Genomic DNA, 25,320 nt, shown 5'->3' with positions numbered 1-25,320 from the left:
TGAATAGAGCACTGGCCCTGGAGTCAGGAGGACCTGAGTTCAACAGCCTCAGACACTTAACACTTACTAGCTGTGTGACCTTGGGCAAGTCATTTAACCCCAATTGCCATCCAAAAAAAAGCAAAAAAAATAAAAAGAGGTAAACTGAGATCTGAGGAAGTTAAACGACTTGTTCAAGGTCATACAGGAAGAATCAGATTTAAGATTTGGAGCTAGGTCTTCCTGATTGTAAATTAAACATTATATCTATTCTACCTCTTTGCCCCAAATGGAAACTCCTTGGTCTAGGTATTAAAAAATGTTTTTTTTAATCCACCTTGAGGTCAAATTTCAAGGCTGTGAACCTCTGTGAATACAACAAGCCTAGGGCTCCAAAGACAGATTCAATCTATTGTCTGACTCATTGTCTATACTTTGTCCACTTAAGGGGACCTATCAGATATATATATACATATATATATATATATATATATATATATATATATATATATATATAAAGATCCCTTCTGGGCACATATTGACTTAGAAAACCACATATTAACATTAACTATGTCCTGTTGGATTTTATTTATTAAAAAAATTCCCATTTATTGGATACATTGCAGCAGAAGGCCTCAATGTGACTGACATTTGACCCCTCTGGTGTAGAGACTTGGACTTAGGAGAGATATGGGTTCAAATCTTTCTCTGATATTTACTTGTTTTTTGACTTTGAGCAAATCACTTAGTCTCAGTTTTTTTTTTCTCTTGTGTAAAATGCAGATATAACTGCAGAATATAACCTTCTAACTCACAAGAGAGAGTCCCCAGAAAAGGCTGCCTTAGATTTTTGGCACTTGGACAGAACTCACTCATATCTCATGAGCAATGAGTCATTACAATGAGTCATTATATTTAACAGTCAACCTGGGGGATTTTCCTCAAGATGGTGGGGTTTGTAAAAGCAGGAAAATCAAGCTCTATCACAACTACTCTAAAAAGGATAGGGGGAAAAAGAAAAATAGGCCAATAATTTGTAAGGAAATCCAGGGAAAACCTTCCATAAGTTAATTTTGCTAGCCTGCATCTGTACAAAGAGATAGAAGCCAGGGAGCACTCAGATAGGGGTTATGACAGAAAATATAGCTTATGAAAGCCTTCCAATTCAGAGACTAATGGAAAACCAAGCATGTTTACAGCCTAAAGCTGTGTACTAGGGGCAAGAAGACTTGAGACTGGACCAGGATCTAGCCAAGAATACCTGGGGTAACAGTAGCATTGCTTTGATCTCTAATGTATATTCAGAAACCAGTGGGGGGGTAGACCAGAAGCGCTATGATTAGGGTGAATTATGGATAAATCTTTTAGGGAAGATCACCATGAGTAGTTTATATGGTATAGACACCCCTCCCCCCTCAAACTGAAGATCTTGGAACATTATGCTAACCAGTTGCCCCTGAGTTTCTTGAAGAACACAGTATTCAGTACCCAAATGCAAGATGATACAGTTCAGTATCAAAAAAGGCTCCATCACGACTCCCAGAAATCCTTAAATTCTGACTGCACCACAAAGTTCTAATTCAGGAAGTTGTAGCAGCAAGTACCCTAGCATATCCAAGATGGCTGCTTAGCACAGATTCTTTGATCTGCTTTACTAAAAGAAAGCAACTTTAAAGCAGTCAACAATCTTTAAGTAAATGTGTGTGTGTGTGTGTGTGTCACTTAAGTCAAGGGAAAAAGTCAGCACCCTGAACTTCAGAAAATACAAACAGAAATTATAAGCAGACAAAAAATACAGGCAGAGAAAATAATACAATCCAGCAGACCAAGTGACAGGGCTTCTAACTGTCTGATCATTACATACATACATGGTTACCAGAGAGAGAAGGATGAACATCTGGGTTTTCAAAGCTGGGAGGCTCAATGTCTACCCAGAGTCTCATCTGGCCAAATAACACAATTCTTCCCCTAAGTGAATCCCATAGCAAAACCTCACCTCAGAGTATATATACCCTTCTTCAAGGTCAGAGGACATTATAATCTTCGTGACCTACTACCTAATTACAAAGTAACAAAAGGTGTGGGGCTTCCTGAAAAACAAGCCTCCCTCCAATCAAGCCCCTCCTGTTGGGTTCCACTTGAGACCCATTTAGGGGCAGGTAAGATCTTCAAATTCCCTTACCCTTACAGAAGTTCAGCTGGAAAAAATTACTAAACATAAGAAAGCACCAATTATAATAAAATATATTATGTAGCTAAAAATGCTTGAGACAAAATTCAAAAGGAGCCTAAGTCCATACCATTTATAAGAAATGCTTCAAAGATAGTCATAGATTTCCCAGCTTTATCAAAGTTTCTGGGATAAGTGAGGCAGTTAAAAAGAAGTGATCAGAACCAAAGGGAAAAGTGAAAATTGAAAGAATCCATCAGGCACCTCTTGAAAGAAACCCCAAAATGAAAATTTAGGAATATCATAGCTAAAATCTAGACCTTCCAGGTCAAAGAAAAAAATACTGCAAGAAGATGCAAAGAAAGAATTCAAACACTGATCATACTCAAGACCACACAAAATCTAACAGATACCACAATAAGAATTTGTAATAGTATATCTGGAACATGTGCATGTATACATACACACACACACACACACACACATACACACTCATCAAGACTTACAACTATACTGAGTATAATTTTATAGGGGAAAAAGAGACCTAGAGGATTTTGCAGTATTTTTTATGAATTGATCAAGCTGAGGACATGATTTGAAATGCAGACACAAGAGTCAAGAGAAATATGAAAGAAAACTAATTATGATTGGATAATTGGACATGATTATACTATGACAGAGTGATAATAACAGTTAACAGTCATCATAACAACAATAATGACCACCATTTATAAAGAGCTTGAAATAATATGATTTACATATCTTATCTTATTTTGTCCTCACAGCAAACCTGTGACCGTGGTGCAATTATTATTTTCATTTTATAGATGAAGAACCTGAGTTCTTGTGACTTGTATAAAGGAGAAGAAACAAGTGTTCACTCAAAACTCTGTTTTCACAAGTCATAGAGTGAGTAATTGAGTTAGGGAGTCTGGGAGTGGTTTTCTTGTATTTTTATGAACTTGTGAAACAAAAGGAAAGGGAAGGAAAAGGGCATATAGTAGGGAATAAAGTGTGGGAAAAGGGGGATAGAATTTCTTGTCTCAAATGCTGGAGTGTGTGAGACTATATATATAGCGGGTTAAAGGTTGGGGAAGCAGTGGACTACACATGAAACTCTTTTATCTAAGCTATATAAAGGAAGATTGAATAGACACATAAACATACAAAGAATTTGGAGTAGAAATACATAAAAAACAGGCAATGAGAAGGGACAGTGGGGGGAAAGTGGAGGGTAATATAGAATGAAAGATTTAAGGAGAGACTAGTCTTAAGCAAAACATACCCCTTATTCACAAGATGGAACATGAAAGGAAGAAAACAACAAGAACCTATGCTTTAGGACTGAGCAACAGGCAAAAAAGGAGGATTGATAGAAAAGAAGCAGTTTGAAATAACTACAACTCAATAGTGTTGAGTATACCTTTTTTTCATTGAGGGGGCAGGAAGAAGGAAAGAGGGAAAGTATAAAAGAATAGGATAGAAAGAAATATACAAGAATGAGAATTATGGACAAGAATGAGACTAATTCAGTCATGAAAAGGAAAAGTAGTGGAATGGATTAAATAGCAGTATCCAAGAGTGTCATGCAGAATAACATGCTCAAAGCAGAAATATGCATACAGATTAAAATAAAGGGATAGATCAAAATCTATTGTGTTTCAGTTAAATTAAAAAATCAGGATTATTTTTATAATCTCAGACAAGGTAATAATAATAAAAAAATATACCCGATTAGAAGAAATAAACAGAATAACTACATTTTGCTTACAGTCACAATATATAATAAATTAATATCAATACATAAAGGAAAAATTAATTTAACCACATGAAGAAAAGATGGTATGACTGTAATAGTTGGAGATCTCAATGCTCTCCACTCCAAATTGAGTAACCTAACAAAAAAGGTAAAAAAGGAAAAAAGTGAATAAATTGAACAGAATTTTAGGAATGTTAGATAAGATACCTGCCTTGTAATTACTGACTAGGAATGAAAGAAATATACATACTACTTAGGTGTGTATGGCCCCTTTAAATAAACTGACCAAGCACTGGGGTGTAAAACACTCATCAACAAATACAGAAATACAGAATGCATTCTTTACCAACTGTAATAAAATTGCATTCAGTAAATGACCTTTCAAGTAAGGATTAAAAATTTATTAGAGAATCAATCCTAAATAATTTGTGGATGAAAGAACAAATTATATTCACTTAACCTCAATTACCTTGCTCCTCCCCTCAAAAAATGGAAAGAAGAAATTATTGAGACAGTAGAAATTTTCATCAAAAATTATGAAAATGAGACAATATAACAAAACTTTTAGGGATTCAACCAAGGTTGTCCTGGGTTAAAAAAAATCTCAAAATACTTTTATGAACAAAAGGAAATAACAGATCACTAAAGTGGACATGCAACTAAAAAAAACTCTACAAAAGAAATTAATAATTAAAAGACCCTATTGTTGTCATTCAGTGGTTTCAGTTGTGTCTGACTCTTTGTGACCCCATTTGGGGTTTTCTTAGCAAAGATATTTGAATGGCTTGTCATTTGCTTCTCCAGTTCATTCTACTGATGAGGAATCGAAGTAAACAGGCTTAAATTACTTACCCAGGGTCACATGGCTACTAAGTGTCTGAGACCAAATTTGAACTTAGGAATATGAGGCTCAGCACTCTACCCACTGCAGCCCCCAACTGCCCCAAAGACCCCAATTAAATACCAGAATCAAAACTTTGAAAATCAATGATGAGGAAGCAGAAAACTTATTGATAAATAAAACTATAAATATTAGCTATTCTGATTTTAAAGAGATAAATTAATTTGCTAGTATGCAAAAGAGGGTAAATCACAATAACTGAGGAAGAAATAAAGGAAATTATTCAAAAAAATTGTCCAATGAGGTGACAACAAAACTGACCATTTAAATGAAATATATGAATAGTTACAAAAATATGATACTTAAGTTAATAAATAAAAGATAATTTAAATTAACCTAATTTAAAAAATGTAAAAGCTATAAATTAGTTTCCAAAGGAAAACAAAAACTCAAGACTAAACAGATTTATAAGTGGATCATTGTAGCAGCAAGCACCCCAGCATTCCCAGGGTGGCTGCCAACACAGGTTCTTAGATCTGCTTTGATAAAGGAAAGCAGCTCAAAATGGGTTTACAATCTTGCTTTAATCAATCAAACATATATCCTTTACCTAGTTTAGGGGGAAAAGATCAGCACCGCTAACTTCAGAGTATACAGAGGTTACAAGCATAAGTTACAAGAACATTTCAACAGACAGGCTTCCAAACTGTCCAACCATTACATACATACATACCTAATTCCAGTTACCAGAGAGGGAAGCATCAACATCTGGGTTTTCAAAGCTTGGGGGCTCTCAACAACCTCCCAGAGCCTCATCTGGTCAAATCACACAACATTTCTCAAAGTGAGCCCCAAAGCAAAGCCTCCCATCAGGGCTTATATAGCCTTCTCCTGGCTCAGAGAATGTAACAACCTTCTTGACCCATTGTCCAATCACAAAGTATCTCCTGAGAAACAAGCCTCCCACTGCAGGCTCCAGGTGCATGCACTTAAGCCCAGGGGCAGGGAAGACGTTAAAAATTTACATTCCTATAACAATCATATCAAGTATACAAAGAAAGATTAATTCCAATATTGCATAGTATTTACAAAAACAGGAAATAAAACCTGCTATCAAATTCTTTATATGACATAACTATCCTTTTGATATCTATTTCAAGAGGAGAAAACTCATGGAAAGACAAGTAGAAACCAATATTTTTATTAAATATTGACACATCAAAGCATATGCATACACACATACATATTAACAAAAGATTTATAGCAAAAGATTTTTTAATTTGTACCTCTATGTCTATAGGGTATGTGTATGTGTATGTGTATGTATATGTATATGTATGATGTGTGTGATTAGCTCAATAATACTAAAACTACAAATATTTTGCATCATATTCATAATAAAAGCAATCAAAATAACATTATTAAATAAATAAATAAAACCCTTTGGGGAAAATATAACACCCATTTACATTTTAAAAAACCTCATAAATGAAATTTTCCTAAAATGTTAAATAAAATGCCACCTATCTAAAATCAAGGGCCAACATAATATGTAATAAGAATGAATCAGATACCTTTTCAATAAAATCAGGTCTAAATCAAATATATTGAATAACACCAGTATAATTTGATAAAATTCCAGAAATGGCAGTTATGGCAGTAAGATGAGGGAAAAGAAATTGGAGTTAAGCACTGACAAACAGAAAACAAACCTATCTCTTTTTGAAGATGATTTGATACTCTACCTGGAGAGCCCTAGATAATCAATTACAAAATTAATTGAAATAATGATTTCAATTTCAGCAAAATTAAAGTATATAGTTAACTCATACAAATCATAAGCCTTTCTATATATTATCCAAAACCCAGTAGAACTATTAAGAGAAATTTCTTTCAAAATATCTGCAGAATATATAAAATATAAAGAAGTTCACCTACTAATAAACAAAGAGAAAATAAAAATTAAACCTCATGTTTTTTACAGATCTAAAGACAGACCTAAATAAGTTTAGAGATATTATTTGTCCATGGTTGGGTTGTGTCAATGCAATAAAAAAGTAAATGTTTTCTAAATCAATTTACTTATTGAGTGCAATATGAATCAAACTACTGGAAGATTAATTTGGAGCCAGAAAAATGATAATAAAAATTCATCTACTGGAACAGTAGGTCAAGATTCTGAAGGGAAATGATGAAAGAAAGAAATCTGATTAAGATGTATTATACAATTCATGGATTCATAAAAGGTATATTGATGTATTGAACAAGATTTGGAAGCATGAGGGGGGAAGAGTTATTTACCTATTGATTTATTGTCCAATCAGTGTAATATGAAGCTTCTTCAGAGTTTCCAGGAGGGTTGATCAGGGCTTCGGGGGTGATGGTCAGCTTCAGTAGGATAGGAAATGTTACGATTACGATTTCCTGTTGCTTGGTGTCAGGTTTGCCTCAATGGGAGAGCAGGTCACAAACCTGCAGCACTGAGATCCCAGTGTTGGTGTCCTCAGGTGAACAGGTCAGTAAAGAGGGATTCAGGCAGAATGGTGAGGAGGACCAGGGGCAACTGAAGAGTTTCTCTTCTTGATATGCTACAGGAAAGTTGGGGGAAGTCAGTGTAAACCATGGAGAGGTAATTAGTTAGAGGATGAAGTCTTTCCTTATGGGCCAAATCCAAAGCCCCCGGGTAATTCTCAAGACTTCCTCCCTAAGCCATGCTTCAGGCACCAGATGCTTAACCTAATTGGGGCTTTAAGAACTTGCTAAGGTACTTGGGAATGACAGTGTCTAAGAACCTGGGTTTCAGGTGCAGAGTCCATTTCATCAGTTGAGTCATTTTCTAAGTGGTGGGTGGAAAGTAAGGGAGAGAAGAGTAGAGGCAGGGAAAATGGGTGGTGCCTAGTTCTGGTTTAAATGGACTAGGGTGGCATCCTGGAGTTAATTCTTGTCAGTGGGTAGGCATGATTTCTCACTGCTAAGGAGAGGTCCTGTCTTAAGTCTGCATTTGGCTGAATTTTAAAGTTTTCTCTCAGGGTGCCCAAGTCAGTTTCAACAGAGTAAGGGGAGGTAGGAGTGTCTGCTGCAAGTCTCAGGGCTGCCTCCATGAGGGGGTGAGGCTTCCGGCTACAGGGTTTAGAAGCTCTGTTTTTTGGTGTCAGCAGGTGGCAGGGACTCCAATGGGCTCAGCCAGGGTGCATGCACACCTGGGGTGGTGTGGGGAGGCAGTGCCCAGACAAGCTGCATGCCTCTCCCCTTTCCTCCTCCTCCCTTTCTGAAATTCTGTGGGGAGAGGGTCGCCCAGGGTATGGCTGAGAATCATCTGCCTTGGCACCCTGGGAGCTTCCCTAGTGCCCATCAAAGAAGGAGGAAGGCTGTGAGACCCCTTGAGGCACCCCAGGAGTTAAGCCCAAAGGCCTGAATAAGATAGGATATCAAGGACCCTCCTCCCTCACCCCTCTGATGGAATGGGGGTGGGGGTTGGGCAGAGGGCACTGAGTTCCAAGCTAAGTTAAAGAGGTTCTAAAGATGGTGGTGGCTGCATGTTGGGGGTGAGGTTCTTATATTAGAGTCTCTGAGTGACTGATGGTTGGTTGCTGGGACTCTGAGAAGCCACTGCTGCTATCCTCCAAAGCTGAGTTCTCTGGTCTAGACCTGGGCAGGGGCTCTGCTGCCCTAGTCCATGGGCCATATTGTTCTCAGGTACCACTAAGTATCTTGTGCTGTGAAGCTCAAGTCTGAGCCAAGCTTCCCACCTGCTCAACTTGGATCTTATTGGGTGATCTCATTAGCTTATGGAGAACATCCCATATACTTCTGGAGGCCAGAATAACCTGGCTCTGGTGAGCATATCATACAGAGTTACTCACCCAGTAATTAACCAGATCTCTGGTGTTTTCGGTCCCCTTGTTTTTCAACAGTGGCCAGCTATTTGATTCAGTAGATACAGTGCCAGGCCTGGAGTCAGAAGGACATGAGTTCAAATCCAATCTCAGATACTAACTGTGAGATCTTGGGCAAGTCATTTAACACTGTTTTCCTTAGTTTCCACATCTATAAAATGAGTTGGAGAAGGAAATGGCAAACCACTCCAGTATCTTTGCCAAGAAAACCCTAAATAGGGTCATGAAAAGTTGTACATGACTGAAACAACTCAACAATAAAAAGTTCCTCACACTGAACCATGTAGATGGGGAAGCAGAGGAAAGGAACAGACGCAAAACTAAATTCGGATCACAATTATTGTCTCTTCTAGCCTGGCAGGTTCTGGGTGTTTTTAATAGGTGCATACAGTTAGTCAAATTCCAAAGTTCCCTTAATGGTATAATGTCTCTCTAGTATACACAGGGCTGCTCTGAAGACCAAATGACCTAATGTATGAAAAGTGCTTTGTAAACAGTAAATAGAAACTGGGGACAGAACCTTTGTGTTTCCTCTGTATGGGAACTCCCAGGTGAGGAAACTCCCACCCAGTTAATTGCCACCATCTTTGCAAGCTTTAGAAAGTTGCTCAGAGCACTAAGATGTCTGGTGTCTTTGATGTGACCTTGGGCAAGTCATTTCAACTCTGATTGTAGAAGGAAATTCTAAGACTATAAATTGCAGAGAAGTTGATTGTCTGCTTTGGTAAAGGGAATTTTCCAACGAGGACTTCCCTGTGCTAATAAAAAAAAATTCCCAGTGCAGACCAAATATATACAAAAAAAATCATTTTACAGTCTTTTCAGTCTTCTTTTACCTGGTGACTTTTCTATCCCCACCCTACATGTAAAGATGTTCAGTTCTCTCCTATTTAAAAACAAAATAAAACAAAAACTTTTACTGAATTGCTCTGTTTTCCCTCAAGCCTCTCCTCACTTTCACAACCAGATTCTAGAAAGAATTATTTACATTAATTCCTTTTTCTTCACTATTTACTCTACAATCCCTTTCAATCTGACTTCAGACTTCACTCTAGGACTGAAATTGTTCTCTCCAGGATCACCAGTGGTTTCTTAATTAAACATGGTGACTTTTCTCAGTTTTCATCCTCCTTGATCTCCCTTCTGATTTTAACATTCCCAATTCTTCCTGGATACTTCTCTCTTGGCCCCTGCCAGATGGTTCTCAACTGCTGCCTGGCTGTGGGCAAGTCAATTCACCACCGTAGTTTTAATTTCCTCATCTTTAACACCAGTGGGTTGGGTTTGATGACTTCTAAGTTCCCTTCTAACTCTAAATCTCTTATCCTATGATTTCATGTTCATTATGAAGGGTAGAAGGAACGGACAACCTTAAAATTCTAGCAACAAACAATAAGACCAATAGATCTAAGCAAACCTGAAGGCTTGCCCATCAATTTGATTTCTCCTCCTGAAGTCTTTATCTTTAATGGATGCATATTAGACATAGTTTTAAAATTACCCAGCTCACTCACTAATCAGAGAAAACACTGAGCACCAGGACCTGTGGGAGGCAACACACAGACTTTAATCAATGAAGCTAAATCTCTTCTTAAAGAATCCTCCATCAAGTCAACTATAATAATCAAATTCCCTAGGTTAACAGATATCCTTTGGGGAAAATCAGGGTTCAGGAAAAAGAGTTGCACTTACCTTCTCTAGGCATAAGGATAAGCTGCTTCAAGGTTCAAAATTTTAAAATTAACACTCTCCCACATTCTCTGTTTTCTGGTTATCCTTTCTCTTTCTCTGTCTCTCTCCATATCTCTGTCTTTCTGTCCTTTTAATTCTCAAAGTCTAGCAGGTTACTCAGAAACAAGCTTTTCCCCTCTTCTTCTGAGTAAGAAATTTTTCATTAAGACATTTAATGCACCAGTTAATCTGTAGGGAGTCACTGTGTGGCCTCACCTTTTCCCTCGGTCCATCTTTTATTGATTTAGCTAATCATTTAATTTGTAGAGAGAACAAATTTTCTGTAGTGTTAATTGTAGGAGCCAAGAGACGATGCAGGAGCTTGTTTTGGGGTTACAAGCGGCAGGTAAGTTGCTCAGCAGATACAGCACTGGGTTTGGAATCAGGAAGATTCATCTTTGTGGGTTAAAATCTGACCTCAGACACTTACTAGCTGTGTGACCCTGGGCAAGTCTCTTAAGCCTGTTTGTCTCTGTTTCCTCATGTATAAAACAAGCTGGACATGGAAATGGTAAACTACTCCAGTATGTTGGCCAAGAAAACCCCAAATGGGGTCTTAAAGCGTTGGACATGCATAGACAACAGCAGGTACTTAGAATAAGATGAATTAAGTGGTGAATCTAGAAGGTGAGTTGAATTCTAGGGAAAGGGAAGTTTTGTTGTAGGGACAATGAGAAGTGATTTGGTATAGACATCTATTTAGGAAAGAACCCTGGAGTAAGCAACTTATTAATTGTGTGAATTTGCTTTATCATCACAGAAAAGCCTGATTTCTTAAGTTATCAAAAGGAGAATCAGGATACAAACACCAGAATCAAATAGCACAGTCTTAGAGAAACAAAGTAGGTTCCTTCTTCATGCTGGGATCTGTTCCCCCTCCCTCTTCCCCCTCCCCCCCACAAAGGTTCAAACCTAGAGAATGATAAACTGGATCTCTTTTGTGTGTCAGAGGGTGGGGGGAGGAGGGGGGTGGATCTCTTCTGTGTGTTGGGGGGGGGGTTGAGACCCAGAGGTTTATCTCCCTATCTCAATAGGGAGCCAGTGAAAATTTTTCAGCAGGAGATATAGTTGTACCTTAATATTATTTTGGTAACTCGGTTTTACACTAATTTACTTCCCCAGAATGCTGGAGCTGGAACTGACCAACCACTGAATTTTGTATGGAGGAGAAAAATGAAATTTAGAAAGATAAGTGACTTCTTGGCTTGAGAGTCAGAATACCCTAGTTCAACTCCCTATCCCCACCATTCAAGCTGATCTGAGGAACTTTGAAGGTCCTGTAACCTCCCTAGGTTTTGCTTTCCTCATTCGTAAAGTTAGATTGAGTCGGATAACCTATAAGGTGCCTTTTAACTGTAGCCTGAAGATCCTACACTTAACATCATAAGGCTAGCAAATGGAAGGACAACATCTCAAGCCTAGTTATTCTGTCCTTAAATCTAATGCTCTTTCATTCAATTAAACATTAATCGAGGAACTCATTTTGTGCAGAACACTGTACTGGGCCCTTGAGTTACAACTGCTTGTGGTTCATTCACTTTTTTTTCAGTCTCATCTTACTCAACTTTTCCTGATTCCATTTTTTGGGGGGGAGGGGAGGGGTGTATATAAGGAAGTGGCTTGTCATTTCCTTCTCCAGCTCATTTTACAGATGAGGAAATTGAGGCAAACAGGGTTAAATGTTTGCCAGAGTCATACAGCTAGTGTCTGAGGCCAGATATGAACTCTAGTCTTTCTGACTCTACACATGGCACTGGATCCATCACATCACCTAGTTGCCCTTGAAATACAAAGATGGTTAATTAAATAACCCCTGCCATCAAAGAACTAATATTTTATGGAAGGGGAAAGGGTAAGCACATGTGTATGTATGTATGTATATATATGTGTGTGTGTGTGTGTGTGTGTCTGTGTCTGTGTATATATGTATACCTCTGAAGTATATTTATCTGTACCTGTCATCTATCCATCCCTCTTCCATTGATAGGATCCAGTTTATTATGCACATATTACGGACATGGGCACTAATAAATACTTGGAGACTTTGAGTCATTCTCCATGATTACATAACAAGTTTGTGTCTGTTTCCCAAGGTCTCCTGACTCCAAGTACAGAGCTCTCTGCCAAGCTACTTCTTCTATGCTGAATAAATTATCTTACTAGACTATAAAACCACAGTGTGTGGGGCAGGGGGTAGAGAGAGCAGAGTTATTTGAGAGAGAATTCTTTTTTAAGGCAAGGTTCATTTCCAGTTTCATTATAGTAATGCTATTTATTTGTTTTATCTTTTTCCTGCCCTTCTCTCTGGTCCCTTAGAAGACAATGGAGAAAGATATAATAGAATCCTAGATTTAGATCCATAAGGTGCCTCAAAGGTCATTCGGTCCAATCCTTTCATTTTACAGAAAACGTTAAAGAGGCTTTCCTAAGGTTAGTCAGTCATTCAGCAAAGGGGATAAGTGTCAGAGGGATATATGAACTCAGGTCCTCTGACTTTATGGTCAGTGTTTCCTATTTAAGGAAGTCTGCCATTAACCACTGGTACAAGCATACTAAGTCATTGGGAATCAAAGGCTGTGAGAGTTGTATTGGCATGTAAGGTGGGGGTAAGGATACCTTCTTTCCTCCTCGTTGCCCCAAATCACTCTGCATTCATTAAGCTTATTGTGTGATTGTGCCTTCTTCAGATCCTGGAATTCTGAATCACTTCATTAGAAGCAGGAGGGGATTTTTAAGCAGGAAGATTTTTAAGAAAGGTTATGCATTTCCTGTCCCCATATCTCATCTGGCCAAACCAGTGCTCATCTTTCCAGGTTTATCTTATCTAGCCTGTAACAAAGCTCTGCTTTTTCAGAGAGTACAATAGCTTCAAGAGATTGACTTCTTTCGTCAGTTTTTGGACTGTAATAAGTAGCACTGGGAGAAGAGCTTTCTAACACAGCCACCACATCACAGACATTTTAACAAATGCTTTATTTCCAGGCAGAACCAGGGACAGCTGCCAGTCTAAACTGCAACCCAGGGGAAAAATGGACATGAGTAAAGCCATGGTAGGGAAAAAGGGCCTGTCAGGCATTCTGATGGAAACGCCCATCTAACAACAGGCCCATGTGTAATAAAGGGTTACATCAAGGAAGAGGTTGCATATATGATGACATCCTGAACGAGGAGACCCACTTTCTCTTGTCTTGAGGTTTGTCCAAGATGCCTTCTTGTCTGGAAGCTGTTGAGCATAAAAAGAGACATTTAATGAGGACCAAACTCATTCTGGAGTCAGGCAATAAAATGAAACAGAATCTTACTTCCTGTGAATCTAGGAACAAATGACTGAGACCTAGTAAGTCAAATCGAGGGTGTTGGAAGGTTGGCCTGATGCTCTGATTCACTTCCTCTAGGAATCTGATTCAAGCAAATGATCCTTTATTAGGTAACCAGCATGCACAGGGTGCATGTCAGACACCAGAGGGGCAAAGACAAAAGTGAGCTAATCTCTATTCTCAAGGAGATTACATACTACTGGACACTATTTCCTAAAGGTCTGCTTCACACATGTTCAGATGATTGGCCCTCCCATGGATAATCACAGAAAGTAATTTAATAGTATTGTTTTATGTCATCTATTTGCTGGTGAGTCTATGTACCAGCTTCTCCTCTTCTCCCTCCTGTGACTTTGGGTCAGCTTGGTATCAGTTTTCTCATGATCAAAATAAGGGTATCAGACTTAGATTCCTTGCAGTGCTCAGCTCCAGAAATCTTCACTCTTTTCTTGTTTCCTGATCTCTAAAAAGGTAGTGGTATCAGTGTGTCAGAGTAGGGAACCAAAGGCGAAAGAAGCTTATTTGAAGGATTTAGAGTTAGGCAAAGAAAAGAACACAGGAGAGCAGACCTAGGAATAACATGTGTAAATTACTGAGAGGCATATGGCAGCTCAGTCCAAGAAAGCTTCCTACCAATTACAATTGTTCAGAAACAGAACAGACTCACTTTGAAGTCCTTTTCCATTGAAGGCAGGGTGATTACTTGCTGGGGATATTGGACAGGAAATGTATGGGTTGGGTTAGGTGACATCTACAAATCATTTCCAATTCCAATGTGCTAGCACTTCATAAATCCCTTTCTACAGATGAAGAAACTGAATGAAAATGGGTGAAGTGACTTTTCTAGTCTCCCCTAGATGGCAAATAATAGAATTAGGATTAGAATATAGGGATTTCTATTTTTTTCACTGTATTATGTGATTACCCCATGGCCTCTAGGGAATTCCTGTCTGTAAAACTTCAGGGGAAAAAGAAGGGTGGGAAAAATGTATATAATGGTAAGAATAAAGCATAGTGAGTAGACTAGAGGCTTTGGGTCATGAGAATGGTACATGTTAAATGGGCCTGTACAGTTTTAAATCAACAGTAACTGATTTCATGATCCCTTAGAAAGTTTGGGAAAATAGGACTTCAAGATTATTACTGAATATGTCCATCTTCAACCTCCAAAATAGGGTGCCCTCACTTCTGCCTTCATCGATGCATCTGTGGATGTGTTTATTTCTGCTACATGAAGGTTTCTGTTATTTTCATGAACAAATCCCTCAGGAAAGATAAAAAGTTGTACAAAGTCCAGGTCTTAGAGTTATCAGACCTGATTTTAAAACCCAGTACTGACCTGTTGCAAATCCTTAAGCCTTCCCAAGCTTTAATTTCCCCAAAGCAACAAATAGTGTTTTAGCATCTGCTACATGCAAAGCAATATCCTAGGTTTGGGGCATCCAATGACCATAAAAATGAGGAACAACCCTTACCTGCAGGAAACTTATATTTGCAGGGAATGAAAAATGTACACAGGTATGCAAATGTAAAGGAATTTCACAAAGGAAGCAAGCTCTATTAAATGAGGGTAAGTAAAGACCTCAGATAGGCTCATGCTAGCAAAGCCTCATTGATAAAAAGCCAATAGTTACTTTTGCTAGGCAGTGGGGTTACAAAAGCAAAAATGAAAGAGTCTCTGCTTTTTGTGAAAGAAATATTAACATGTATTCAGGTAATAAATACAAACTTGTTATTCTTAGTGATGTTCAAGTTTCATCTATGATTTTAATGGAGTTAGGAATTCCTGATCATGATCCTCCTGGCACCAGCACCAGATCTGTCATCCTGCAGTTTAGGTCTTAAAGAATTGCCCAGGATACTGAATCTTAAGTGACCTACCCAGGATCACACATTTAGTGGCAGGGAGGAGACTTGAACTTACATCTTCCTGATTCAAGATCATGTCTCTATTTACTATACCGTGCTCCATCTCACAAAATATATGCAAAAAAAAAAAATTCAAAGCAAGGGAGACCGTGTTTTTGCTTTAGTGAAACATTTAGTACTTAATTACTGACATGTAGAGAATTACTTTATAAATGCTTGTTGACTGGCTGAAGAGAAAGAGGACTCAGCTCCTGGGGATCAGGAAAGGGGTGGACATGAGAGGTGACAGCTTCAAAGGCTGAATCCTGAAGGAGGTTAGAGATTTGAAGAAAAAGAGATAAGAAGATTCCAGACATGGAAGGTCTTAGTGAGCCAAGAGTCAGAGTGCTATATATGGAGACTGGCTAGTCGGCCATTTCAAGTGGAAGAGGGAACATTTGAAAGGAAGTAATAACGCAGTACAACTGGGAGAACTTTGTATGCTAGTCTTATAATTTTGTCTTTTATCTTTGAAGCAGTATGAACACACTAAAGTTTTGCTTTGTTTTCCCAGTATGTGAGTGATAACAACACATTTTTATTTGGGAAATATCAGTTTGGAAATTAGGCAGAGGATGGATTGAAGAGGGAAGAGGTTAGAAGCAGGAAACTAATTATGAAAGTATTATAATAGTCTAGACAAGGAATGATGAGGAACCAAGTCTGGGTGGAAGCTGGGTAGGTGAAGAAAAGAGAATGGATGCAAGGGATCTCATGGTGGTAAGACTTCCAAACTGATCAAATTAGTGACTGGGATAGATCAGAGGTGGGGAACCTGTGATCTCAAGGCCACATGTGGCCCTCTAGGTCCTCAAGTGTGACCTTTTGACTGAATCCAAACTTCACAGAAGAAATCCTTTTATTAAGGGGATATGTTCTGTGAAGTTTGGAGTCAGACAAGGGTCCCCACCTGTGGCCTAGATGATCTCCTAGTCTCCTCTCAGCTCTGACATCCTTTGATTCTAAGTCAATGAGAGAGAAACATTCTTATAGTGTTTACTTTTGTCCTTCCTAGAATGTAGAACATTAAAGGAGAATGGACATGAAATCCAGTGTTCCTCACAGATGAACAGAGCAGCTTGTAAAGTGACAGGTTGAATTTATTATGTACTTAAAAAATAAAAGCAAGCTATACATAAGAGATATTCAGAGTTTCAGGTACAATCCTCTTTCTCTGTTCTATATATCTGCATCTTATCTGGTGTGTAAGTTCAGAATAAAAATAAAAATCCTAAAAAGAAGTTCATTGCTTGTTTTAAAGTATATACATACATCTAAACAGATATGTGCATATATGTATGTAACACATGGTTGTATATACATGCATGTACACATATGGATACAGACAGGTATGTGTGCCTGTGTGCATATGTACACATGTCCATGAATGCATGTATGTGTCTTTATATGGATACATAGAGATCTCTCTCTGTCTCTCTATCTGTCTCTTTCTCTGTCTCTCTCTATCTCTGTCTCACTGTCTCTCTGTCTCTCTCTGTCTCTGTCTGTCTGTCTGTCTCTCTGTCTGTCTGTCTGTCTCTCTCTGTCTCCACTTTGCATCTGACTGGTTTCAACTCCATAGAACAAGATGCCCCTTTCAGGATATGCTCATCCCTTCTAAACTCACCATGATGTTGCTAACTCAAACCTTGACTGACATAATCTCCCTCAGTATCGTCTCCCCTTTGACTGCAGGCCTGGAGGGTAGAGTACCAAGCTCTTTCCAGTGCCTTCCTTTATAGAGGATAGAAATTGAACTCTCAGCTCATTCCCCTTCACATCTGCTGCTCTGCCTTATTTCCACTCCATAGATCTAGGTACCCATTGCTATCCACCCTCCATATCCCACCCTGACTTTTTGCCTCTTTTTGTGTGTTGTCTTCCCCTTTAGATTATAAGATCCTTGAAGGCAGGGACTGTTTCTTTGTATTAATCGTATCCTCAGTGCCTATCACAATGCCTGGCACACAACAGGTGCTTAATAAATGTTTATTTGTATATCCATGCACACATCTCAAGGTACAGTATATCTGAGCAACTCTCATTCAACCAGACATAGAAACCTTGGGCTTCTGCGTTCTCAAAGCTGCCCCAGAAACCTGCCAAACTAAGGAAGCTCAGTGTAAATGGGCCTGGTAATTTGGTCCCAGTGTGCCTGGCAGCCCAGAGGGCAGGGAGACCAAAATTTGTGTCTTTTTCAAGTGATATTAGTATCCAATCCACCCCAAGTCCCACTTGCTCTATAAGCAGGTCACTCCCTGATCATTTATTATCATCCCTGTCCTTGAACAATTATTGACTTTGAGTTAGAGGTCCCTGCGCAGCCTGGAAAATGGATGGGCACCTTCTCAGCCTCAGTCCCAAGTCTGTTTTCAGGTAGATTTATGTCCCAGAAGAAATTCTGTTCACTTTTGCTTAGAGTCTTTTAACATTGTGGCCTGACTTGATGTCACCTACTTCTCCCTCTTTCTTTCTTCTATGCTTCCCACTGTCAACAATAAACCAACCCCCAACACTTTTTCATCTGGACAATTCGTTGTTGTCTCTGCCTTCCTTGCAGAGCATTTACTCTCATTTTTAATCTGTCAACTTTTTCTTTTCTTTGGGCTTTCAATGTCCAGCACAGGACCTCATAGACTATGTTTATATCAATGACTGGCCCTACTACATCAATTATTCAACTAGACTTTCAATCCTGGCAGGTAGGGCCCAAATTTTTACCTCTTTGCACAAAATTTTATTACCACGTTCATAGTTATATGCCTATAGTTTCCACCATTATAATGTGAGCTCCTAATATGGAAATATGTCAAATTGCTTGCCTTCACAATGAGGGAGGGAGAGAATTTGGAATTCAACATTTTTTAAAATGAATGTTAAAATTGTTTTACATATGATTAGGGAAAATAAAATATGTTTTTAAAAAAAGAATGTGATCTGCTTAAATGTAAGCAGGATGCCATTTTTGCCTCTGTATGCCCATTGCTTAGCAAGGTACAGAACATACAGTAAGAGCTTAATAAGTGATCACTGAGTGGCAGATAGGTGTGCCCAACGTATTTATCTAATAAATGAATGCTCAGGTAGTTGAGACAAATACACAGCTGATTTAATTTAAAGAAAAGCCAAGTCAGGTTTTAAAACAAGTGGTCAAGTAGGATTGAGTATGTGTCAGGCATGTTGTGGGGTGTTAGGCAAAGAAAGAAAAAAATGAAGCTTTACCTGTCCTTGAGGAGCTTATATTTTATTGAGGAAGATTGCACACACACACACACACCAATAAGCATATGTAAACAAACTGTTCTTCGTGGGGAGGGCAATAGTAGTTGAGGAAAGGGAATCAGGAAATGTTTCATGCGGCAAGTGGTAGCTAAGAGTTTTGAAGAAATCAAGCTACTCCAAGAGCTAGTAGTGAGGCCAGAATGCAGTCCAGGTATGGCCATGGTCAAGTCAAAGGCATGAGGGATGGGAGATGGGGTATCACAGATGAGGAGCAGCAAGGTCTATTCAGATGGATCTTAGAAAGGGCAATGCCATATTGAAAACCAGAAATAGGGGTTAGAGCCAGGTTGTGGAGGCCTTTAAAGGTCAAACAGAGGAATTCATATCTAATCCTAGAGGTGGTAAGGAAGCAAATGGACATCTAGTTTAAAGTATCCAATAGGCAGTTGGAGATGTATGGCTAAAGTTCCTGATGAAGGTGTGCTTTTGTAGAAGGTCAGCCTCTAGCACCCAAAAGAATTCTATTCATTAACCATGTTTTCCTATTGACTCCATTTTCCCCACATACCATATACAGGTTAGAGAGAAACAATATTGAATAATCCCTTAATCTTAGAACAAGCAGAATCAACCAACCCTCAAATGTTTATGGAGGATCCACAAGGTCTTAGAAGGATTAAAAAAGGTAAAGATAAGAAGCTCTGAACTCAAGAAACTTATTGTCTATTGGGGATAATATGGTACATCTATATCAGAAAAAGTTATGGCAACTTAGATTTAGAGGACAAAGGATGATAGAGGTAATTGTCTGACCCTTTCATTTTATTTAATAATTTTTATAATATTTCATTTTTCCTCAATTACATGTTAAAACATTTTTTAGCATTTTTTTTTAGTTTTGAGCTACAAAGTCTCTCCTTTCCTTCCTTTCTCTCCTGTCCCCTCTCTGAGAGTAAATAATCTGATACAGGCAATACATGTGCAATCATGTAAAATATTTCCATATTGATCAGTTGGTACAAGAAGACTAATAACAATTAAAGAAAAAAGTGAAAAATAGCATTTTTCAGACTGTATTCAGTCAATGTCAGTTCTTTCTCTGGAGGATAGCATGCTTCATTGTGAGTCCTTTGGAATTGTCTTGGATCACTGTAATGTAATTCATTCATTCATAATTCTTCATTGCACAATAGTGCTGTTATTGCATACAGTGTCCCTGGGTCTGTTCATTTCATTTTGCATTAGTTCATGTAAGTCTTTCTAGGTTTTTATCTGAAGTCATCCTGCTCATCATTTCTTATAGCACAATAATATTCCCTCACAATCATATACTAAGGTTTGTTCAGCCATTCCCCAATTGATGGACATCTCCTTGATTTCCAATTCTTAGCCACCACAAAAAAAGGGCTGTTATAAACATCTTTGCACAAATTGGTCTTTTCCCCATTTTTAAATCTCTTTGTGACCCCCTCATTTTAGAGATGAAGAAGCCAAGAATTTGGAGAAGGGAAATGACTTGGCCATACAGATATTAAGTAGCTGATTGGGACTTGCACATGCTGTCTGACTTCAAAGTCACTTTTCTCCAATATTACATGATGCCATTATAGTACAACAGACAAAGAACCACTCTTGAAAACAAGAAGATCTGAGTTCAAGGTCCACCTTTGACAAATACTGCAATATGATTAAAAGAAAGTTACTGAACCTCTCAGTGATCCCAGAGAGATCAGCTGCTGATGTCCATCAGCATAGGGCATCACCAATATAAGTAAAATCACAAAGTCTGGACAAAACCCACAAAAATACTTTTAAAAGATAACCAAGGACAAAATATGTGGTCAAGACCGCAATGACTTGTATCCCAGGCATTCTAAAGAAGTAAAGATAGACAGCTGATAGCTGTTCATGTTTTCATCCAGCAATTAAGGTTTCCAAGATTCCTCGATATTCAATACCACATTCCACTAGATTCCAGCCTCCACACAGCTGCCAAAATTAATGCCTTAAGACACAGAAAACTCACCTGCTCAAATTCAGTGGCCACTTATTGTCTATAGGAAAGAATATAAAAAATATAAAAAAGAAATATAATAAATATAATAAAAAAGAACATAAACTCCTTCACCTCATATATAAATTCATTCATAGTCTGTCTCTAGTTTGCCTTTCCAGTTTTAGTCTGTGAAACTTCCCTCTATGTCCCTCTGACACAGCCCAGTTAAACTAACCTAAAAATTCTTCCCCAGACTTGACTTTCCATCTGCTATCTCTCTCCCTTTGCTTAGTCTGTCCTCCTACACTTGAAATTCACTCTTCCTTCACCAAATGGTGCCACTGGATTTGGACTCAGGGCATTTGACTTTTCCATTTGCTACTTGTGTTACCTTTGGTAAGCTACTTCATCTCTTTGGGCCTCTGTATCCCTTTCTGTAAAATGAAGGGGCTGACCACATGATCTCTATGACCCTTTCCAGCTCTAAATCCTATGACCAATTTGACTAGCATTCATTATTTTCCTACTGTCTTCAAAGCAATGGAGTTCCATCTCTGGAATTCACCTCTTCCTCATCTCTGCTTCCTAAGAACCTTCCAGCCTTTAAATCCAGTCTCTGTGGTGTACTGGAGAGATAAATAGACATGACCAAGACCCTGTTCTGTCATATATAGCTTTTAGGGGAGGGTAAGAACACAAATACTTAGAAGAAATGCTTCTTAAAATGGTGGATGGTAACATTGCATCACAGAAGAGGACTTGGGAGTGAAAATCTAAATGAAAATTCCATGCCCTTCTATTTCTTTGCAGAAATGCTACAGCTTGAGTTGGATTTGAGATTACTTATGTATTTCCTACGGAGCACAGAGTTGTGGCTACTGATAGCAACAATTAGTGGTGAAAATTGTGTCTTCACATCATAACATCAGCCCAATGTCAGGAAAGCTGAGATGACTTGGTTACATAGACCTTAAAAGAAGCTGCCCAGTGCTTGCTTTGCTTCAGCAGCACATATACTAAAATTGGAATGATACAGAGAAGATTATCATGGCCCTTGCGCAAGGATAACACACAAATTCGTGATATTTTTGAGGAGGGAATGAAATACACACTAAATAGTGAGATACCCTCCAGGAGAGTAGGGGAAGGGGATGAGAAGGAAGTGGAAGGGAGGGCAGGCTGGGGGGGAGGGAAGTTGGAAGCATCCACTTTTGAAAAGGGACAGGATCAAAGTAGAGAATAGAACAAGGGGGAGGTGGGATAGGAGGGAGGGAAATATAGTCAGTCTTTTGCAATATATCTACTATGTTATTGTTTTGCATTAGCCACACATGTACAACCTATACTGAACTGCTTATCTTCCCAGTAAGGGTGGGTGGCAAGGAAGGAAGGGAATGAATCTGGAATTCAAAGTTTTAAAATCAAATATTCAAATATATATATATATATGTGTGTGTATATGTATATGTGTATATATATATATATACTATTATTGATACTATTTTACATGTTATTGGGAAATAAGATATACAGGCACTGGGGCATAGAGATACACTGGAAACATTGAAAGGGTATGAGAGAAAATATGGGAGAGAGCAGATTGGAGGAGGGGATATCCTGTGGGACTGCTATTTTGGGGCGGTGGGTAGGGGAAATGTGGGGAGAAAATTTGTAACTCAAAATCTGGTGGAAATGAATGATGTAAATCAGAAGTTAATAAAGCATTTGAAAAAAAAAGCTGCCCAACTATCTTGACTGTTTTGTTATGAGTATGAGATAAATCATGGGGAGACAGCACAACTAAAGAGGCTAAAGAAAAATGGCACAGTAGGTTTTTTTTCTGATTTCAGATTCTGAGGTTGCACTATGAGGCTATGCATGGGTATAATTCATTACATAAACAGGGCTGCTGACTTCTAACACAGACTCACTGCTCAAGGAAATTGTAGCTGCTACAACCTCACTATTCTATTATCTGTTGAAAGCCACACTTTTCAAAATAAAACCTGGGTGGTGCAGTGGGCTATGAAGCCAGAGGATCTGGGTTCAAAACTCAACTCCACTACTTTATTCCTTTGTAACTATGGACAGAAATAGAATGTGGTATAGTGGCTAGGGTGCTGGACTTGAAATCAAGAAGACCTAGGTTTCAGTCCTGCCTCTGACACTTATTAGCTGTGTGGCCCTAGGCAAACACAGTTAACCTCTCTGAACCTCAGTTTCTTCATGTGTCAAATCAAGCTTTTGGACTAGAAAACCCCTTAGGTTCTTTCTAGCTCGAAAGTCACGATCCTAGATCACACTAGCTCTCCTTCTTCACCTCTACATGTAATAATCACTCTCAGCATCTTGTGTTGGAATTGAAGCTTGCACCACTGCACTCCTAGGATTCTTAGTGTGACAATGGATTTGGAGGTTCTATATTCTACCCAATTCCTCATAGAGAAAAGAGTTGGAAAGTAAAGCTCAGATCTGAGATCAAGTCCACACATATGAGCACAAAAGTGTAAATTTCCAGCAATGTGCACAGCCATCACCCATTCCTTACAAGCATGATTTCAGGAACAAAGGCTACATGCAGATCATAAGGTAATATATTTCTCATTAGAGCATTGGTCTTCAAGTCAGGAAGATGGGTTCAAATCATTCCTTAGAAACTAGCTGTGCAACCTGGACAAGACACTTGGCTTATCTCTTCCTCGGTGTTCCCAATTGTAAGATGAGGGGATCAGACTCCAAGGTCTCTTCCAGCCCTAAGTCTGTAATCCTATGAAGTGTTTGAGTAGGGGCTGGATAACCACCTGTAGTACACGCTCTCAGGGAAATCCATCCTCAAGCTATTGTTTAGAGCAGGAAAGGGCTAAGAGTTGGAAAAGACTTTTGAGAGCAACTAGTTAGTTTTATAGCTGAGAAAGCTGGAGTCTAGATGAATAATTTCCCACTGTCAAAGGCTAGGAAGAATCTGAGCTGGGATTTCAACTCAGGACTTTAGCTTACAAATGCCACCATCTTTCTCCTACACTGTGATGATTCTAGAGTCCCTTCTCCCTCCAAGATCCTACCATTCAGGTGCATATGGGGTGATGGTGGTGAGGTAATGCATTGTAGAGCTCAGAATGCAGACAAATATCTCTTACAGAAATGAATTTGACTTATTTTCTGGCCACAGTCAGTTTACTCTGAGGGCTCCATGATCTAATCAATGTGGGCACTCTCACTAATGATGCAGCTGGCAATTCATTCATGCTTGCCCATTTTAGGTATCTCATATCCATGTCCTCTCATAAGTTTACCACAGAGGATGTGCTAGGCAGCTTCCTTAAACTCTCCTGACATGACAAAGATGTTGGGCAAGAATGTGGGCTGCCCATTGGTTATCCCATGCATTGCCATTTCTTTTGTGATTCGATATGTGTTTGTGTTAGCCTTCTTCCTCCTTTTCTTGGATATTTATCCATTTATTATATGTCACATGTTGCTCAACCCCCATACTGTGGTTTCATCTCTAATGTCCTTTGGAAGATTCTTGATTTCAGTTCCTTGAGGACTATAGTGGTCTATGGTTCCTCACCATTCAACAACAGTAAAACTATACTACCAAGGACAAAATAGCCCTTTGCTTCAAATTGAGTCCTTCTCAAAGGATGAGGAGGGTTACAAGGGATGACACAGGAAACCATGTGAAAACTCAAACATTAAACACAAATGTCCAAAAGATTAGAAAAGCACCAGTTCAATGCTTTAAAAAGGCAGAGATTTATTGTTTGAATAACAAGAGGGAGGCTTGCACCTTCAGCATTCATTAACCAGAACTGGGCAGAATAGATGCCCATTTGAATTGGTAAGGCTGAAGAGGACATCAATTAGTGTCTTAGCTAAATGGGTTATTGGTCACTGACAGTTTTAAGATAATTAAGATTGTGGCTATTTCACAAAGATGGACTGACCACAGCCTTTTTTTAAAAAACAGACACAACAATAACAGTTAACAAAACACATACCTATGGCACCAACATGTAGAAATCCCATCTTTACTCAAAGATGAACTTTTTAAAATGTCTCATTTAAAGCAACTCTTTGATTCTTATTTCTTTGCTTTATGACCCACAGTACACACAAACACTGAGGAAAAAAGTCATTCTTTGTACACAAGAAATGATGTGAGCCATCATCCAAAGGCAGAAGTCAATGGTTCTTATTTGTCAGCCTTTCCAAAAAATAATAAAACACTTTTTGAAATCAGAATGCCAAACGATAACCAATTGAAGGTGAGGTCCATCTACAAACAGATTCAGGCAGCCATCTCTCTGTCTCTCTGTCTGTCTCTCTGTGTCTCTGTGTATGTCTCTGTCTATCTCTGTCTCTCTGTCTCTGTCTCTATCTGACTCTGTCTCTGTCTCTGTCTCTGTCTCTCTCTCTCTCTCTCTCTGTCTCTCTCTGTCTCTCTCTCTCTGTCTCTCTCTCTCTCTCTCTCTCTCTCTCTCTCTCTCTCTCTCTCTCT

At 38.7% G+C, this 25,320-nt stretch overlaps 1 protein-coding gene and 1 non-coding gene across 28 annotated transcripts in view; one reads left to right on the top strand and one right to left on the bottom strand.

The window, feature by feature from the left end:
- Positions 1-13,330: 13,330 nt before the first annotated feature.
- Positions 13,331-25,320, bottom strand: part of FHIT (fragile histidine triad diadenosine triphosphatase) — a 1,710,176-nt gene continuing 1,698,186 nt past the window's right edge. For 21 of the 27 annotated variants that reach the window (XR_011167575.1, XM_069084211.1, XM_069084216.1 and 18 more), the window contains 2 exons: positions 13,500-13,599; positions 13,331-13,440 (listed from right to left, as the gene is read on the bottom strand). Coding sequence is in view for 21 of the 27 variants with exons in the window: in XM_069084211.1 (XP_068940312.1) it covers positions 13,349-13,440; positions 13,500-13,599 (192 nt within the window). In the remaining 6 variants the exon portion in view is untranslated. Of the gene's footprint in view, positions 13,441-13,463; positions 13,600-20,849; positions 20,878-25,320 lie in introns of those variants that run through there. The other 6 variants (XM_069084229.1, XM_069084227.1, XM_069084228.1 and 3 more) reach the window with 4 other exon arrangements.
- LOC138158537 (U6 spliceosomal RNA) lies at positions 21,807-21,909 on the top strand. The gene has a single exon (XR_011167664.1). It is a non-coding gene; the product is annotated as a U6 spliceosomal RNA (small nuclear RNA).

The sequence above is a fragment of the Petaurus breviceps genome, unplaced genomic scaffold (genome assembly GCF_028583685.1).
Source record: "Petaurus breviceps papuanus isolate PSGF00001 unplaced genomic scaffold, PetGlider_PUasm1.0 174, whole genome shotgun sequence".
NCBI lineage: Eukaryota > Metazoa > Chordata > Mammalia > Diprotodontia > Petauridae > Petaurus > Petaurus breviceps.
The sequence above is the reverse complement of the archived record's forward strand: the minus strand, read 5'-3'. Positions and strand labels throughout refer to the sequence as shown.